General features: G+C 41.7%; 1 protein-coding gene across 11 annotated transcripts in view; it reads left to right on the forward strand.

The window, feature by feature from the left end:
- The window catches only part of AMBRA1 (autophagy and beclin 1 regulator 1), a 171,334-nt gene that overhangs the window by 81,354 nt on the left and 73,787 nt on the right, over positions 1–16,193 (forward strand). For all 11 annotated transcript variants that reach the window (XM_073904678.1, XM_025879198.2, XM_025879196.2 and 8 more), the window contains 2 exons: positions 900–980; positions 1,395–1,495. In XM_073904678.1, coding sequence (XP_073760779.1) covers positions 900–980; positions 1,395–1,495 — 182 coding nt within the window. The remainder of the gene's footprint in view (positions 1–899; positions 981–1,394; positions 1,496–16,193) is intronic.

Genomic DNA, 16,193 nt, shown 5'->3' on the forward strand with positions numbered 1-16,193 from the left:
CCTTTATATTAGAGGGGTGCCTGGGTGGCTCAGTCGTTAAGCATCTGCCTTAGGCTCAGGTCAATGATCCCAGGGTCCTGGGATCGAGCCCTGCATCAGGCTCCCTGCTCAGCGGGAAGCCTGCTTCTCCCTCTCCCACTCCCACTGCTTGTATTCCCTCTCTTGCTGTCTCTCTCTGTGTCAAATAAATAAATAAAATCTTTAAAAAAAATAACCTTTATATTAGAACTTAGTAGCTATTTAATAAATGGTGGTTATTACTATTGCTTTAACAGACCATAAAGAAAACACCTAGACTTTTTTCTCTTTACTCGAATGCTTGGGATTACATTGTCTAATACTCTTCATCATTGCCAGTTTTGCAGTCTAAAAAAAGGGACTGCCTAGTCTTTTTCTTGTGTTGTTTTTCTTTCACTTTTCATAAGTGATTTTTTTTTCCACATCAAAGACCTAAACAGACTCATTTAGAGATAACCATTTGCTGAATGAAGTTGATGGGGGAATTTTTTTCTTCCTTCAAGATTCCCCAAAGCCAAAGTTTCTCTGTATCTTTCAATCTAGAAAGAGAAGTTTATATATTTCCATTCTGGGTGCCTTGGAAGATCTAAACTTGACTTCCATTTCAGATGCTACAGGGTTCAGAGATCACATTAACTCATGAAAAATCATCCTCCTTCTTACTGAACTGTCAGCAAATGCTCATAAATCTTTTAGTTGAGGTACTCCAGAAATGTAATATATTAATGTGCCATCCAAATTAGTAAGCAAACTGATGACTAATTTCTCTGGGTTCTTCACCTAAGTGTAGAAATTTCGTTTGGGGGAATGTTTGTCTTTTGGGCTGATGGCTGGTTCTGCTTAAGTGACTCTCTTATATATAGTCTTTGTGTTTTCTCCAGGGACAATGGTGACAGATCCAGGCACCGAGCTCCACGCAATGCCCGAATGTCTGCACCTTCACTTGGACGCTTCGTTCCAAGGTAAGAGCTGGGTAGTCAGCCTTTGTGAGGGAGCCTTTATGAGAGCCTGGGATTTCGTTTTTAAACGCACTTTCTGGACTGTGGATTCCGTATCTGGAATTATTTCCTAGTGAGCCTATAATCCAGCCCTGCCACCTAAAGACTTGATAGGCCACAATGAAAAGAGATAGAAAAGTGCCTGGGGAGTATCCTATTCAAGATTAGAAGCCTGCAAAACTGCAGAAGAAAGATCAGGAAGGAGATACAAGTCTGCAGAAGGACAAATTCCAGGAATTTTTACAATGTGCTGGGCTTCTGTGGATTCCTAAGTTGAGTGGATCCCTTAGCCTTGATTATTGGGGGCAGGTGGATAGTTTATCTCCTTTGTTTTATGGTAGTCTTTCTAGGCTTTTCACACGTGGTTCCTTCTTGTAGGCGTTTCTTGCTGCCTGAGTACTTGCCTTATGCGGGGATTTTTCATGAACGTGGACAGCCTGGCTTGGCTACTCACTCTTCTGTTAACAGGGTACTGGCAGGTAAGGAAATGTTTCTTTGGATTTTGAAAAGTTGAAGGCGCGGGGAGCCAAATAAAGCTTTTCCCTCCTTTACCTATGTTGATGTAATGGCATCTTGTCATGTGGCTGAATACTCTGTTTTGAGGTCTTGTACCCAGTTCCTTACTTCAAGGCAGGAAACTAGAATAGAGCGAAGCTATTTATCTTGCCCATTCCCACTTCCTTCAAACATTTTTTTTTAAATTGTTTAAACTCTTTGTTTCTTAATCCAGCAATTAGATTCTAGCTATGCTTTTAATTGAATGATAAAGGTGTCTTGTTCATGTTTTGGTTGGTGAGATACTCATGAACCAGATCCTGTGATTTAATTAGGAACTTAATGCACACCTCTTCAACCCTTTGCTCATCTGCCAGCAGATGGAGTTTCCAGGCACTGTGGAATCTTCCAGGGGAGGAGGAGGAGGAGGAGAAGAGACCCATAAGGCTGGCTCAGAAACCTCAGAAACAGAAAATGGGCTGGACAATGCCAGCTGAGCCAGTTTTATGGTGGCTGAATAGCTTAGTGACCAATGTTTTTGGCCTAAGCTACATGGTGTGACCAGGCTCTCAGATGTAGTATGTGCTGCTGCTTCTGGGCAGTGTCTAGAGAAGGAAACAAAGCAGAATTCTGTTTTTTTCTGACAAAGATTATTTCCCCATCACACTCTTTCCTCCACTTGCCCGTCATCTCCACTGCCAACCTCTAAATTTATGTATGTGAAGGCATAAAAGGTATAAAAATCAATCCATGTTTAGGTGTGTCTTTAATAAGCATCTATTAAAAATTTCTTAAAGATACTATGTTTTGGAAAATCTGGGCCATGTAGTGGTTAAAGGTAAGAAGGGATCTGGGTGAGGCAGTAACACCGTCAGCCTGGGAGAATGTGATTTCTAACCAAGCTATGACAGCTGGAAGGCCACAGGATCTCTGGTCTCCCACTGGGTCTCTCCTTGACCCAGTGTCAAAGCCTAGAAGTCCTAGAAACCTCAGTGGTTTCTCTGCTAGCCACCAGACTCTTTGTCGGCCCAGGCTTGGCCAGGGAGCAGACTGTGTCTGGGTCCCCTGACAACCTTGTCTGAGGATCTCTGGCCCTCGTGGGTAAACAGACGCCGTGCCTCAATGCCTCTCCATGCTTGGTGTTTCTGTGTGGCTTGGCTGATGGCATGTGGAAGCTCCTTACTGGCAGATAATCACTTGCTGCCAGGCAGTACTATAGAGCTCTTCTCCACCCTTTGTTCCAGACATCTGCCTCCATCACCCCACACAGCACCTCCTGTTCCTCTACTGCTAGAAAATCTCCTGTTTCCTTGGCATTTAGCTTTGCTTGGGAACAGCTGTATGTTTATTTATTCCTTAGATTTAAGAACTCTATCGCCATTTCCTGTTTCCTACTTTATGCCCAGAGGTCTGACCCCCAAATGGCCCACTTTTACTTATGGATACTTTTGAATATAGGGGTTGTGTTCCAGCAGGCAGCTGTTAACAGATATGAAATCCACTGAGAAAAGTTCTCTAACAAAGAATGCAAAGTATCTCAAGGGGAAGGAAATCTAGATTCTCAAGAACCTCACTCTTGCATTAGGTTAGCAGATGGTTTCCATCCACAATTAAACCAGTTTCTTCTGTTTTCTCAAGATACACGTTACAGAGAACCTATTGGTCTTTTCGTAAAGGCCCTCAACGTTTGTAGATACAGGTTTCCAAAAGTGGAGTGTTTCTACAAAACCTTATGCAAGCCAGAATGGTGCAAAGCGAAGAAGCAATTACCATTAACTTATATGGAAAAAATTTTAGTAATCCCAAACCCAAAAAATAACCTCTCTCAGGCTTTTCTGATACCTTAGGACACATCTTGTTAGTGGCTGCACAAAATAAATTGACATAAAGCACAGATGTGCTCACAGACACAGTTCAAAGCTGTGGCAGCTTGATGCTCAGAGTGCATGCTGCCTTTGTAACAGCTCACTGTAAAGCAAACGCTGAACGCTATTTTCACTTTTTACCTTTTTTCGTGAGAGTGAAAATCCTCTTCAGATTTCCTTCAGTTAGCGAAAACAAGGTACTAATGTTGGTCTTTTGTAAAAGTAAAGTGGTATAACACAAACTTTCAAGAAGTGGCGGGGGGGTACCTGTGTTTGGATGTCCCTCCAGATTCTGTTGACAGCTGTATTACTTCTATTCATCTCTTGAGAAAATTCCAAGAATAATAACAACAACCAAAAAAAAAAAAAAGCCTAACATTTATTGAGCACTTGCTGTATACTAGAGAGTATTTTAAATGCTTTTCCAGTTACATTTCATTTCTTTCTTGCAATAATCCTGAGATAGGTGCTATTACCTAATTAACTGTGGAGGAAACTAAAGCCCAGAAGGCTAACTTGCCCAGTGTGATACAGCTAGAAGTTGAGGAGCCAAAACTGAACCAGGCAGTGGGACTCCAAAGCTTCCTAGTCTGCCTTCCTACAGTTATTTTAAAGGACAAAGTATCAAAGTAGCATGCTGCTTCTAGGACCTTAATCTAGAAGAGGGAAAGAGCTCCCAGGGAACTTGGCTGATTTCCAGGGCTTTTCTTAATTGCATTAATTCCTGTTTTATTTATTTTTTATTATTTATTTAATTTTTTTTAAAAGGTTTTTATTGTCGGAGAGAGCACAAGCACACAAGCAGAGGGAATGGCAGGCAGAGGGAGAAGCAGGCTCCCTGCCAAGCTAGGAGCCTGATACCGGACTTGATCCCAGGACCCTGGGATCATGACCTGAGTGGCAGGCAGACACTTAACCGACTGAACCACCCAGGTGTCCCTAATTCGCTCTTGTTTTAAGCAGTTTCTAGACATAGCCTTTTATGACCCAGTGGTGCTTGCTGAGGAAAATCATGTAGTAGCCCTTTCTTTGAGCCTTCTAGCCCTGATGGATGCAGATTTTTCCTTTTTATTAAACTTACTGTGATCATGTAATAGAGCTCCTGTAATAACGGCTTTTGGAGTGAAAGAGAAACTGGCCTGTTAGCAGTAAGGACTCCCAGTTTTCCTGGAAAGGCAATTTCACTTGTATGATTGGAATGATGTTGTAATGGTCTCAAAACAATTATATTCAACAGGTATTTGTTGTGTAGCTATGTGCCAGGGACTGTTCTAGGCTACCAGAGTGAATAAGAGGCATGATTCCTGTCCTCCTATAGCTCCAAGTCTAGATGGTTGACCATACCTCAATCTGGCTGTTTGGTTCTTAGTTCCAAACATAAAGCCAAACCTTTTTTCTTTTTTTAAAGATCTTATTTATTTATTAGAGAGAGAAAGCACGAGCAGAGAGAGGGGCAAAGGGGGAGGGGTAGAGGGAGAAGCAGGCTCCTCACTGAGCAAGGAGCCCGATGAGGGATTATCCCAGGACCCTGGGATCATGACCTGAGCCGAAGGCAGATGTTTTTTTGTTTTTTTTTTAAAGATTTTATTTATTTATTTCAGAGAGAGAGAGAATGAGAGATAGAAAGCACGAGAGGGAAGAGGGTCAGAGGGAGAAGCAGACTCCCTGCTGAGCAGAGAGCCCGATGTGGGACTCGATCCCAGGACTCCAGGATCATGACCTGAGCCGAAGGCAGTCGCTTAACCAACTGAGCCACCCAGGCGCCCCTGAAGGCAGATGTTTAACAGACTGAGCCACCCAGGTGCCCCAAAGCCAAAACCTCTGAAAGGTGAATGCCTTTTTGCAGGGGTGAAGCACACACACACTTGCAGTATTTGGAGGTGTGACCAGTACTATGGTGGCAAATGAGTCTCCAGTGGACCCGTAGCCAAAGGCATTCAGAGCCATTAACAAAAAATGGATTTGCAGAAAATTAAGATCCATTCTACCCACTTTCTCCCACATGAACCTGAGAGTGGTAATAGAAAACAGAAGCTACTATAGAGAAGTGTTTTGACTGTTAATTTCCATCTCTTCTTCTTTATCTTGGTGCCTTCCCCACAATTCTGTAGGTTCCTGGTGGCCTCTAGTCACCCATCAACACATGCCATGCCTCTTCTTTGGCAACACAAATTCTGAACGTATACTTAAAGTAGTATAAGTAAATTTAAAGCTACTGCAACTCTATCAGGTGTATTTCTGGGGAAACACACAGAAGTCTGGGGAGCTCCCCCTGCTGACTTTTTAGTAGACAGCTCTAGCTCTGTGCAGTAACAGCCACTGATAATAAAGGACATAAAGTTAATGTACTGTACTATGAGCCATGTACTGTACTAAGTGCTTTCCCATATATTACCTCCTGTAATCATTATGGCAACCCTGTGAAGTAGATCATGCATTTCCGTTCTTCAGGGAAGAAAACTGAATTTCAGAGAAGTTAGATCACTTGCCCAATATAACACAGTGAGAGGCAGACCTAGAACTTTAAACCACGTCTGTCTGCCTGACTCATAATCTTCTGTGCCATGTTTTGCCTGAGTTCAAGTAGGGGGTATCTGCTAAAAGGCTCGTAAGCCTACAGTATTTTTCTGCATGTTTGAGTCCTCATAAAAGTGAAATGAGAAGCCCTGGCAATTACTGGAAGAACAAAAAACTTCTGAGGGATAGAGACCTGGGTAGTGTAGGGTATTAGTTATATGTCCTGTCTAATCTTTTTGACTTTCATCCTAATGAGCATCTGTTCCGAGCAGATGTGGGCCTAATGTACTTAATTTAGTGTTTTGATTAAAATCAATGGGAAGTGTCAGGGTTTTCTTGCTCTTTGCTGCAGGTCATTGGGGCCTGGTCGAGTGTCCTGGGCTATAGATGGCTTTGTGCCCAGGCATCCTAATTTTTCTCTTACGATTTCTTCTTTTACCCACTAGACGTTTAGGAATGTGTTCTCCAATTTTCACATATTTGTGAATTTCCCAAATTTCCTTCTGTTGTTGTTGGTTTCTTATTTAATGTGACTGTGGTATATGATTTCAGTTATCTTAAATTTATTGAAACTTGTTTTATGGCTTAGCACATGGTCTGTCCTGGCATGTTACCTGTGTGTGTGAGAAGAATGTGTATTCTGTTGTTGTGTGGAGTGTGCTGTAGATGTTGGGGAGAACTACTTGGTTGATAGTGTTGTTCAAGTTTTGTATATCCTTGCTGATTTTTGGTCTAGTTGTCCTATCCTTTGTTAAGAGTGAGGTATTGAAATTTCCAATTATTATTGCTGAATTGTGTATTTCTCCCTTTAGTTTTGTCAGATTTTGCCTTATATATTTTGAGACCTTGTTGTTAGGTACATATATTTTTATAGTTGTTATGCCTTCCTGATGAATTTAACTCTTTTATCATTATAAAATATCCCTCTGTCTCTAGCAATATTGTCTTTAAATCCATTTTTTCTTATATTAGTATAGCTACTCCAGCTCTTTTATGGCTGTTGATTGTGTGATATATATTTTTTCTATCCTTTTAACTTTTAACCTATTTATTTCTTTGAATCTAAAGTAGGTCTCTTATAGAAAGGACACAGTTGATGTATATCAAATGTATATTTGAACAATCCAGGGGTTAAGGGTACAACCCCCATGTAGTTGAAAATCTGTGTATAACTTTTGACACCCCAAAAACATAGCTACTGATAGCCTAATGTTGACAAGAAGCCTTACCAATAATATAAACAGTCGATTAGCACATTATTTTGTGTATTGTATGTATTATATACTGTATTCTTTTAAGCCAGAAAAAAGAAAATGTTATTTAGAAAATTATAAGGAAGAGAAAATACATTTATAGTACTGTATTGTATTTATTCAAAAAATCCACATCTTAAATGGACCTGTGCAGTTCAATCCTGTTTTGCTGATTTTTGTTTTTTATACAGCCTGACAGTCTCTGCCTTTGATTGCATTATTTAGTTCATTTACATTTAATGTTGTTGATACAGGTGGATTTTGTGTGCCATTTTGCTATTTCTTTTCTGTATTTCTAATGTCTTTTTTGTTTCTCTGTTTCTCCTTTGCTGACTTCTTTTATATTAAGTGGATATCTTCTAATGTACCATTTTAATCTCTTTATTGATTTTTAAACTGTCTTTTGTCAGGATCTACTTCAGACTTATACAGACTTAGTTCTGGTAAGGTACAGAAACTTTGCTGCACTATAAGTCTATTCCCTTCTCTCTCCTTTGTGCTATTATTGTCATGTATATTACATCTGTATATATTACAGACCCAGCAGTGCAGCGTTAGAATAATTGCTTTATATAATCTCATGTCCCAGGCATCCTTCTGTTTATTGCCTGTTGTGGGTAAACAGAGCTACCTCTTTTGTAAGACTTTACTTTTCCTTGTTAACTTTATTTTTGGTTGTCTTTTGCCTCTCTTAGATGTTCCCCATTTCCCTGGTACCTTAGAGAATTACTTTTAGGAGGCCTGTCTGGTCTAGCTTGGCCATGTAGGTGGGCATCTGGGGCCCTGGGCTTGCTGACTTTTAGGAATTACCTTGATTTCTCAACCTGATATCATAGCTCTCTAATACAACAAATTACCTAATATAGTAGATCTTTGCTTGAATTGGCAAATCTGGGAAAGATGAATAGTATGTGTGAATACAGTTGAGGGACATCATGGTATACTTAAATGAGTATGAACATAAATGAATAATAGTTCTGGTGTTGGGCCATTTATCTCCATGACTGGACCCTTTATCTCTGTGTCCTATACCTCTCTGGTACCTAGGAGCCAGGCAAATAAAGTGAGTGACACATTCCAACTCAACATCAATTAAGATGGCTGTTTATAAGCCCCAGATAAATGGACAATTAGTAGTGGCGGTACTAGCTAGTGCTCCTTTAATAATTAACCCAATTACCTTTCATTCTGCTCCAGTGATGAAAGTGAAGGCGATAAGGGGCTGGCTTGGTTGCCTGGGAGACAGAGAAGTAAATGCAACACTCCTTCCAGAGAACCCAGCCTTCCTAGATAGACACCTTACAGCACCCAAGACTTTTACTTACTTGGTGTCCACCAGTCACTGGAGTATTGGGGTCCTCTCTACCCCAGCCTTTTACTTCATCTCCTTACACTGCTAGTGAGAAGTGTGCTTATTGAGAACCAGGGTCTTAGTTTCTAAGCTTAATTGTCTGTGCTGCTTCAAGCTTTTCTAGGGGAAAATACTGGGCTTTGTCAATGAACTTTTCTATATAGTTTTTAAAGATTGTATTTATTTGACAGAGAGAGACAGCAAGAGAGGGAAAGAACACAAGCAGGGGGAATGGGAGAGGGAGAAGCGGGCTTCCTGCTGAGCAGGGTGCCTGAGGAGGGGCTTGATCCCACGACCCTGGGATCATGACCTGAGCTGAAGGCAGACGTTTAATTGACTGAGCCACCCAGGCGCCCCTATCCCTTTTATATTATGTGACTAAGTTTTTCTGTGCCTCTGTCTCTCCCCCAGGAAATTTCCTCTTGATCTTTCCCTACTTGCTGACGCTTCCCCACCTGTGCCCTTTCTTTACTGTCATTTTGAAGTTTATGTAGCGCTTTTCTAAATGCTTAGCATTTTCCAGGGCTCTTCGGGTCTTATGAAAGAATTAAATGGTTCTGCCCTTAGGGAGTTGACAGTCTAGCCAGGGAGTGGCCTGATTTTCTATTTTGTTTTGACCCTGCTACTAAAAATTTAATAATTCCCCTGGGACTTTAACTGCCAATTCTGATTAGCTAAGGAGGATGCAGCTCAAACATGGTGTGGACTGAGGATTTATGTCTTTTGGGACAGTTCAAAGAAACTCTGTGTCCCCATTTTTCTTTTGATTGGGTCTGTGAGGATGAGTAAGTGGGAGTTTAGGGAGGATAGCTGCCATTTATAGTATATAGTCTGCTTAGGAGGCATTATAGCAAAATGTTTGAGTTTGGGCTCCAGAGCCAGGCTATCTAGGTTCAAATATTCATTCTTCTACTTCCTAGCAGTGTGGTCTTGGTTAATTTATTTTACCTTTTGGGGGCCTCAATTTTTTTATCTATAAAATGGTCATAAGAATAGTTCCTAGCTTATAGGATTGTTTAAAGGATTGAATGAGTTAAATGAGTGAAATTAAATGAATGAAACACTTAGAATAGTATTTTTTGGCACACAGGTATTCAGTAGATGTTAGCTATTATCATTATTATGATTTTTATTATAAATTTTGGAGACTAGTATGAGTTAGAACTATGCCAGTCTCCTCACTGATTGTAACCTTGCTGATCTCTCACTGTTTTTCTGTGTTCTCCCCAAGTGGGGCTCTTCCTGGGTTCCAAGCAGGACTTTTTCCCCTTTTGCTATGGTCAGTGAGTTGAAAATACTGTGGACCTTTTGTTCTATGGCACCAACAGATGGTAACTTGAGAGTCCTTGTGTTGATAATTTGACAGTCTAGTGTGTCCTCTGTTGCCTGTAGTCATGTCCCTCAAGCGGGGAAGAATAGAGGAGTCACAAGGTTTGCATATGAAACTATTTCCTGTCCCCCATCAGGACTTGTGTTGATAAAATGAGCATCTACTCAGCATACCGAGTGTTTCCTTCTGTGTACCCATGGCAGCATGGGATTCTCAAAGTGTAGTTCCTGGACCAGTACCATCATTACCTGGGAAAGTATTATAAATGCAAATTCTTGGGCCCTACCCCAGGCCCACTGAATCAGAAACTCTGGTTGTAGCCCCCAGGAATTCGTGTTTTAAAGAGTCTTGTAGGTGATCATAATGTGCTTTAAAATTTGAGAACTCACTGAGCTAGGAACAGATGCAGAGACAGAGGCATGGTGAGATGAGGTGGTAATACCAGGACCCCAAGATACTTTAGTGCTGGTGAGACCCTGTTGTATAACTCTTCTTCATCTGGAGCTGTTAATAATGGGGAAGAATGAATGAATTCTTAATTACATACAGAGTACTCAGCTGGTATATCAGCCATTTTGATTCAGTGAGCATTTATTGAACTTCTGTTGTTTAATGGTACAGTGTTATGTGTCCAGATGAACAAGACATGGTCTCTGCCCTCTAAAGCTTACCACCTACTAAGTTGGTATTACGCTAAATGCTAGACTAGGCGTATAAACAGAAAGCTGGTTGTGGGAACTCAGTACCTTACAGTATTTCTGCAGCAGGAAGTGAGAGGAATTGACCTATATAACCTCTCTCCCAACTTTTTTTTTTGAAAGATTTTATTTATTTATTTGAGATAGAGAGTGAGAGAGCACGTGAGCCATGGGACAGAGGGAGAGGAAGAAGCAGGCTCCCCACCAAGCAGGGAGCTTGACGTGGGGCTCGATTTCAGGATCCTGGGATCATGACCCGAGCCAAAGGCAGACACTTAACCGACTTAGCCACGCGGGCACCCCTCTCTCCCAACTCTTAACCAATTTTTCACCTGTTCCTCTTCCTTCTTCCAAAAAGAGAAATATTGTCAGCATATCTGGATTGAGACCCCACTGTTTACTTATACTTTAAGCTTTCTGTATTCCGGGGCTTCCCTAGACATAGAGTGATCTCAAAGCTTATTAAGTCCTGTGGTTGTCTACTCCTTAGAAATACTAGTCATTTTGAAGGTGCCAACTTAAGATGGCCTCTAGTTTTAAGTACTCAGTATAACGCCAGAACCTTTACGTCTCTCTACTTAGGTTATGTTTGTTTTGTGTGCTTTGACATGTTTTGCAACCCCTCAAAACAAATGATACTGTATAGAAATCTACAGAGGAGATGTGAGGAAAGAAAAAGCTAAAATGTGAGGTCAAAGCCCATATTTTCTAGTGGAAGCAGTAGCCAGACAGTCTCCACTTTATTTAAGATTAGAGATCTTCTACAACCCCTGGAAAGACTTGGAACAATCCTTTTGCTGTCCCATCTACTCCCATCAGTTTTACCCACATGATCAGTGTAAATGCTGGAAGCTAATAAACCATGCTAACCTTTCACCTCTCCTTCTTTTTAAAACTCTAAACTCACATAAGCTTTTCTTTCTCTTTCTCTTTTTATGAGCACAAGCAGCCTCATGTATTCCAAACTGGCTGGAAATGCCATGGAAGCTGGCAGACAGCACCTCTCACCCTCTTTACCAAAGTAGAGCCAACCTGTGGGTGTTAATTTCCTTTCTTTAACAACTGCTGATCCACAAGGCCAGCTCTTCCCCAGGGTCCTTGTGCCACTCACTCTTGGAAGCCAAGAGCAAGCATGGATATCTTGGTATAAGCCATGATGTGGAAAGAGGTACCCTGCAGGTGGGTGACCAGGGACCTTATGGAGTGTTGAGACTCCCTGGAGGTGTTTCTTTTGGTGAGGAGTGAATTTTCACCCAAGAGCCAGATAGTTATCCTGTAGCCACAGTTTCTCATTATTACAGGGCTTCTGAGATCGGTCCCTTGGTTTGTCCTAAGCCCAGTTCACTGCAGCTGTATGCACCAGGCAGAAGGGGCCCAGCTTCACTCCTGTTGTTTTGAGCAGTGGGGCTATATTCTTTGGGAATGCCTGCCTGGCAATAAACTCATGATTTTTACTCTTTTTTTTTTTTTAATTTTTTATGATTTTTACTCTTGAGGCTTATGGCTGGCGAGGCACATGCTGGAAGTGTTTGTTCCTAAGCAGAGAATTTAACTAGTCTAGGCTACAAAGGAACAGAGGGAAAGCTGAACAGGAGGTAAAAGGTCAAAGTTCCTGGTGGGAACAAGGGTATTGTCCAGGAAGGTGAGGTGCACTTTAAGCATGTGAGGAGGATATATATCACTTATTTTCATAAATAAATCTGGCTAGAAAGGTAAATTTTCTCTAGAATCTGCCATATTGCCAGTGGCTGCTTTTGGTAGTACCTACTGGTTTTTTCAACAGCAAGATTCTACCACAGTCTAATTATTATAGTTTCCCTTGGACTGGTAACATAAATGAAAGGACTGACATGGAAATATGTACAGCCTCTCCTGCCTATTAAAGTTTTACCTGGGCAAGTATGTCAGAGGCTGTGCTAGTTCTATAGCAGCACTTAAAATTATCCAACGTTACCCTGCATGCTGAACTGGCAAAGGGTTGTGAAAAGAAAGAACGTGGTAAGTCAAGCTTAGCTTTGACCCTGAGCTAATATTGGATCACATTTGCAAAATGTAATGGCTATGGAATATGGTGCTTCAAATGTGCTTTTTTTTTTTTTTTTAGATTTTATTTATTTACTTGACAGAGAGAGGGAGAGAGCAAGCACAAGCAGGGGGAGCAGCAGGCAGGGGAGAAGCAGGCTCCCCGCCAAGCAAGGAGCCCAGTGTGGGGCTTGATCCCAGGATCCTGGGATCATGACCTGAGCCAAAGGCAGCTGCTTAACCAACTGAGCCACCCAGGCGTCCTCAAATGTGCTTTAAAAAAACAAACCAAACCAAAAAAACCTTAGGGCAGTTACGGTATGCCAAGTACTGTTCTAAGCACTTCACACATATTCACTTAATCTTCACAACATTCTAGTGATGCCCTGTTTCTACTCATTTTTGCAGGTGAGGAAACTGAGGCATAGAGGGATTAAGTAGTTTCCCCAAGACCACAGCTAGTATTGGCAGAGTGGGAATTGGGGATGCAAGCAGTCTGGCTTTAGATCAGGACTTTTCAAACGGAACCATCGTGGGGTATGGGTGACTCCTTGTTGATAGAAAAACAGACTGAAATTTAAACTCTGGCCTTACTTTAAAGGGAACCAAAATAATTTGTTTGGTTCCCAAGACTGCTACTGGGGAGGGGGCTACGAATTCTGCTATATTCTTGTTGCAGCTCCTTTGCCCTAGAAAGGGGGCCCTGTAGAAATACACTCCCAAACAATGAATCCTGAAGAGGTAATTACACTGTTGCCATCCCATCGGGAAGAAGGCTGGGGCGGTGATTACATTCCGAAACAAAGCTCTTCGGGTATAATTGCACTGTGCTGCTCTTATCAGTCTGGGGAAGGCAGGCCTCTGGGCTCCATCCTCATTTGTTTTTAAGATGAAATCCGAATAGCATTCAGTTAATAGGCAAGACCCAGGCACAGGGAAGTCAGCCAGAATAGCCAAGAGGACATTAACTTGCTATTGCATTTTCCTTCTACTTAAGTTTTGCAGACCTTTAAGTATCAGCAAATTTGAGGGAGAGCCCATTTGAGAAAATGTATTTGCTGCTAATGAAGGGTTGGAGACCCCTACTTAGAGGCTGCGCCCCAAAGCCCTCACTGGTCTTTATGCAAAGAAGAGATGGTTGGGTAGCAGTGAAATTTCCCTCTTCCTTCAGCAGCTTTTGCTCTATCAAAAGATGGCTGGCCCCTTCCTCAAATCTTTCCCTAAGACTTCTAGCCTATATATTTTTTCATGTATGTGGCTTCTAGTCATGGATCGAAAAGCTCCTCTATGGTTCTATTGAGATAATAAGGCTGACTTTTGTTAAATTTCGGGAATAATCTCTAGATCTGGCCTGGAAGAAGAAACAACACTAATTTAATTGTTTTATGTTATGATTCAGAGAGCACAAAATGGCCGATGGCCTCTTAGGCATGCTTGTTGAACTAGAGCAGAGAAGAGGGGGATGGCTGGGTATTATCAGGGTGTGGGTTGCATAGATCCTTCAGAAGTGTTTGGCTGGCTCAGTCGGTAGAGCCTGCGACTATTGATCTCGGGGTTGTGAGTTCCAGCCCCACACTGGCTGTAGAGTTTACTTAAAAATAAAATCTTAAAAAAATTTTAAAAAGTGGTGTAGGCTTGGTCATTGCATCAGTTAGCCCTTTCTGCCTCACAAACAGCCCCAAAATTTATTGGCTTAAACCAGCATATATTTTTCTCGAAATTCTGTGGGTTCAGTGTGCAGTTTTTCTGGTCTGGGTTGACTTGGCTGCTGTTTGTGGTCAGTTGATGGCTTGGCTGGATATGTATGGTCTTGATGTATAGGCAGAATAATGGCTTGCCAAAGATCTCCACATCCTAATTCCTAGAATCTGTGAATATGTTACTTTCTGTGGCAGCAAAAACTATGCAGATCTGATTGAAGTTACAGATTTTGAGGTGTGGGGAGGAATTATCTGTATGGACCCACCCATTCTAATCAAATGAGCCCTTAAAAGGGGAAGAGAAAGGAGAGTCAAAGACATGCAATGATAGAAGATGGGAATGGCCCTCACCTAACAAACAACAAGGAAATGAGGATCTCAATCCTACAATTGCAGGGAACTGAATTCTGCCAGCAACCCAAAGAGCAGGGAAATAGATCATCCCCTAGAGCCTCTGGAAAGGAATACAGCCCTACCAACACCTTGATTTTAGTTCCATGAAGACCCATATTGGATTTCTGACCTGCAGAACTGAAAGCTAGTAAATTTATATTAAGCCATTAAGTTTGTGGTAATTTCTAATGGTAGCCATAGAAAACTAATATACAGTTGGCTTCATGGACATATCTGGCAGTTGGCAGGCTGGTTAGCCTCAGCTGGGATGATTTATCTCTTTACTGTTCACCAGGAGGTTACCTCATGCTTCTTCACGTGGAGTCTCAGGATTCCAAAGAGAAGTAAGAGAAGGGGGCGCCTGGGTGGCTCAGTCGTTAAGCGTCTGCCTTCGGCTCCAGTCATGATCCCAGGGTCCTGGGATCGAGCCCCGCATCGGGCTCCCTGCTCAGTGGGGAGCTTGCTTCTCCCTCTCCCACTCCCCTGCTTGTGTTCCCTCTCTCTGTGTTCCCTCTCTCGCTGTGTCTCTCCCTGTAAAATAAATAAATAAAATCTTAAAAAAAAAAAGTAAGAGAGGTCAGGCCTCAGTGCACAAGCATGTTTTAAGGCTCTGGTAATGTCACTTTTGTTTCATTAGCTAGAGCAAGCCACGGAGCTAAGCCTAGAGTCAGAGAGGGCACTCTCCAAGGGCGTGAATACAGGGAGGATTAACTCATTAAAGGCAATTACTGTAACATTGTACCACAATTTAGATTTTTTGAGATCTGTGGTAGCCTGGTAGCTCACTCTAAACAAATTGCCTTTTTTTTTTTTTAAGTGTCCTTACGTATACTTGAAAGTTTCAGCATTCCAAGGGATATAGATGTATATATTTGGAACTTCAGAGAAACATCTTGGCTTAGATCATTATTTGGATTATTCAGAGAGACCTGAATTTAGGAATTACATCCAAATAGGAAGCTGTATCCTGGTTTTCTAGATATAATGTTTCAAAGAAACTACATTTTATCTTTCTCTGGGTGTTTTCTGGGATGTAGCCCTCTATTTCTGTGTGCTGGAGGGTGAAAAGATGTGCAGAAGAGATTTGTGGGTGGTTGGGCCCCTTGGGGCCACATGTATTTCTGTGTAGGAGTAAGACTGGCAGAATTAACAGTACGAGCACTTACTAATCGGCTGTCAGTGAACCTGTACCTGTGGCATCGTTTATAATCCTCATCTCCTTTAACAGAAGCAACTTAGAAGAAAATTTCCTGAAAACTAAGGCAAGGGATCTTTGTGTGCCCAGTCACTGTGTCATGTTGTGCTTATTTATACCAGCAGTTGGGAGAAGCTAGAATTGAGTTATTCTCAAGCATAGGACTTCGCTTTTGTTTGACTTTATTGATGAGACTGGTAAACAAAGCAAATGTTATGTTATGGGCTGCGAACGTGAATGCATGGATTGGACCTTAGGCACATGGAGGCAAATTTCATATTCACCAGTGATTCTTTTAGGACTTCCTTGATGTTCTTTCAGAGCCGTCTCAATGACTGGTAGGATGTAGACTCTGCTG

The sequence above is a fragment of the Callorhinus ursinus genome, unplaced genomic scaffold, assembly GCF_003265705.2.
Source record: "Callorhinus ursinus isolate GAN/ISIS: 27379988/994484 unplaced genomic scaffold, GSC_fseal_2.0 scaffold21, whole genome shotgun sequence".
Taxonomy (NCBI): Eukaryota; Metazoa; Chordata; class Mammalia; order Carnivora; family Otariidae; genus Callorhinus; species Callorhinus ursinus.